The sequence below is a fragment of the Fibroporia radiculosa genome (assembly GCF_000313525.1).
Source record: "Fibroporia radiculosa TFFH 294 genomic supercontigs, scaffold3434, whole genome shotgun sequence".
Classification (NCBI taxonomy): domain Eukaryota; kingdom Fungi; phylum Basidiomycota; class Agaricomycetes; order Polyporales; family Fibroporiaceae; genus Fibroporia; species Fibroporia radiculosa.
The window spans coordinates 3,690-4,940 of NW_012133684.1; the positions used below are offsets into that span (position 1 = coordinate 3,690).

At 60.7% G+C, this 1,251-nt stretch overlaps 1 protein-coding gene across 1 annotated transcript; it reads left to right on the forward strand.

Annotated features, from left to right (window-relative positions):
- Positions 1–335: 335 nt before the first annotated feature.
- FIBRA_08826 (uncharacterized protein) lies at positions 336–931 on the forward strand (the record flags this gene model as incomplete). The annotated part of the gene is made up of 2 exons (XM_012330444.1): positions 336–458; positions 698–931. The coding sequence occupies 2 exons, from the start codon at positions 336–338 to the stop codon at positions 929–931; spliced, it is 357 nt and encodes a 118-aa protein (XP_012185834.1).
- Between the last annotated feature and the right edge of the window lie 320 nt (positions 932–1,251).

Consider the following 1,251-nt stretch of genomic DNA (forward strand, 5'->3'; position numbering starts at 1 on the left):
ACCGCGCCGCATCGCAGATGGGCCCTCAACCCCGACGGCAACGCGGACTATTGCATGCAGACGTCCAGTTAGACCCCCCCGCGCGGGTGTGTGTGTGTGTGTGTGTGTCCTCGGCTGTGTTCTGTATCCCCGAGTGCCCGGCCCGCGTGTGCACGTGTGTGGTGGTGGTGGTGGTGGTGCTTTGCGTCGTGCGCGGCCGCGGTGTGTAATAGGTATGATGTAGTGTGTGTGTACGTCGGTCATGTTCATGTTTTGTTGTGTGGCGTCGTCGTCGTCGTCGTCGTCGTGTGGTGCGGGTGGTTGTGGAGGAGGCGAGTAATACAATGTGGTATGCGATGGATGTTGTGCGGCGTGTGCGTGTGTGGGTTTTGGTTTTGGTTTTGGTTGGCGTCGTGGTTGTGGTCGTGATCGTGATCGTGATCGTCGTCGTCGTCGTCGTGGGCGAGTGTGGTTCTGCGGTGCGGTGCGGTGCGGTGCGGTGCAGCGCGGTGGGAGGGTGGGAGGGCTTGACTGCCCGCTCTGCGGTGCGAGTGGTTGTCCATGCTGGGAGTACTCGGCCCTGGCGGTGTGACTCGAACGTGGAGGCGCCTCTGCGTGGGCTGCGTGGGCTGTGCGCGCGCGCGCGTCGATGTAAGCTCAGCGCCAGTGCGTGAGTGAGCGATCGTGGCGGGTCGAGCTTGCGGACTGTGGACTGCAGGGTGCGTGGGAGCAGGATGCAGAGGTAGAGTGCGGTGGTGGTGGTGGTGGTGTGCCGGCCAGTGAGCGGGCTTTGACCCCTACTTACACATCATGGCTCGAGCTGCCCCGCGAGATCGTGGGTTGCCGTGGGCTGTGCGTTCTCTCTGCGCCAAGGACTGTAAGTCGAGGCGATCGAGCGATGCGCGTCACTGCGCGCAACATTCGCGATTCTGCCAAAGAGTCGGACATGTAGGGTAAATCTGCGACACGAAACTGGGGGTGATGGGACCACTCTGGCTGCGAACACGCAAAGGGTGTTCACAGCGTGCTTACATTATTTGACAATGTTCGGCAGTGTGTTGTGAAGTTTCTCAGGACGTGCCCGCGTAATGCTGGACGGTTTCTTGCGATGTGTGGAGCATAGATATGCTGTGTCAAGAATGGGTTTCGTTTCTTACAATATCCTGGGGATATCCTGTGGCACATTGCTGATCAGTGTCCCTAGCGTGTGCGCACTGCGGCGGCGCGGGCTATATGTTCAAAAGCCATACGCGGCGCGCCGCCTGCGCCGAG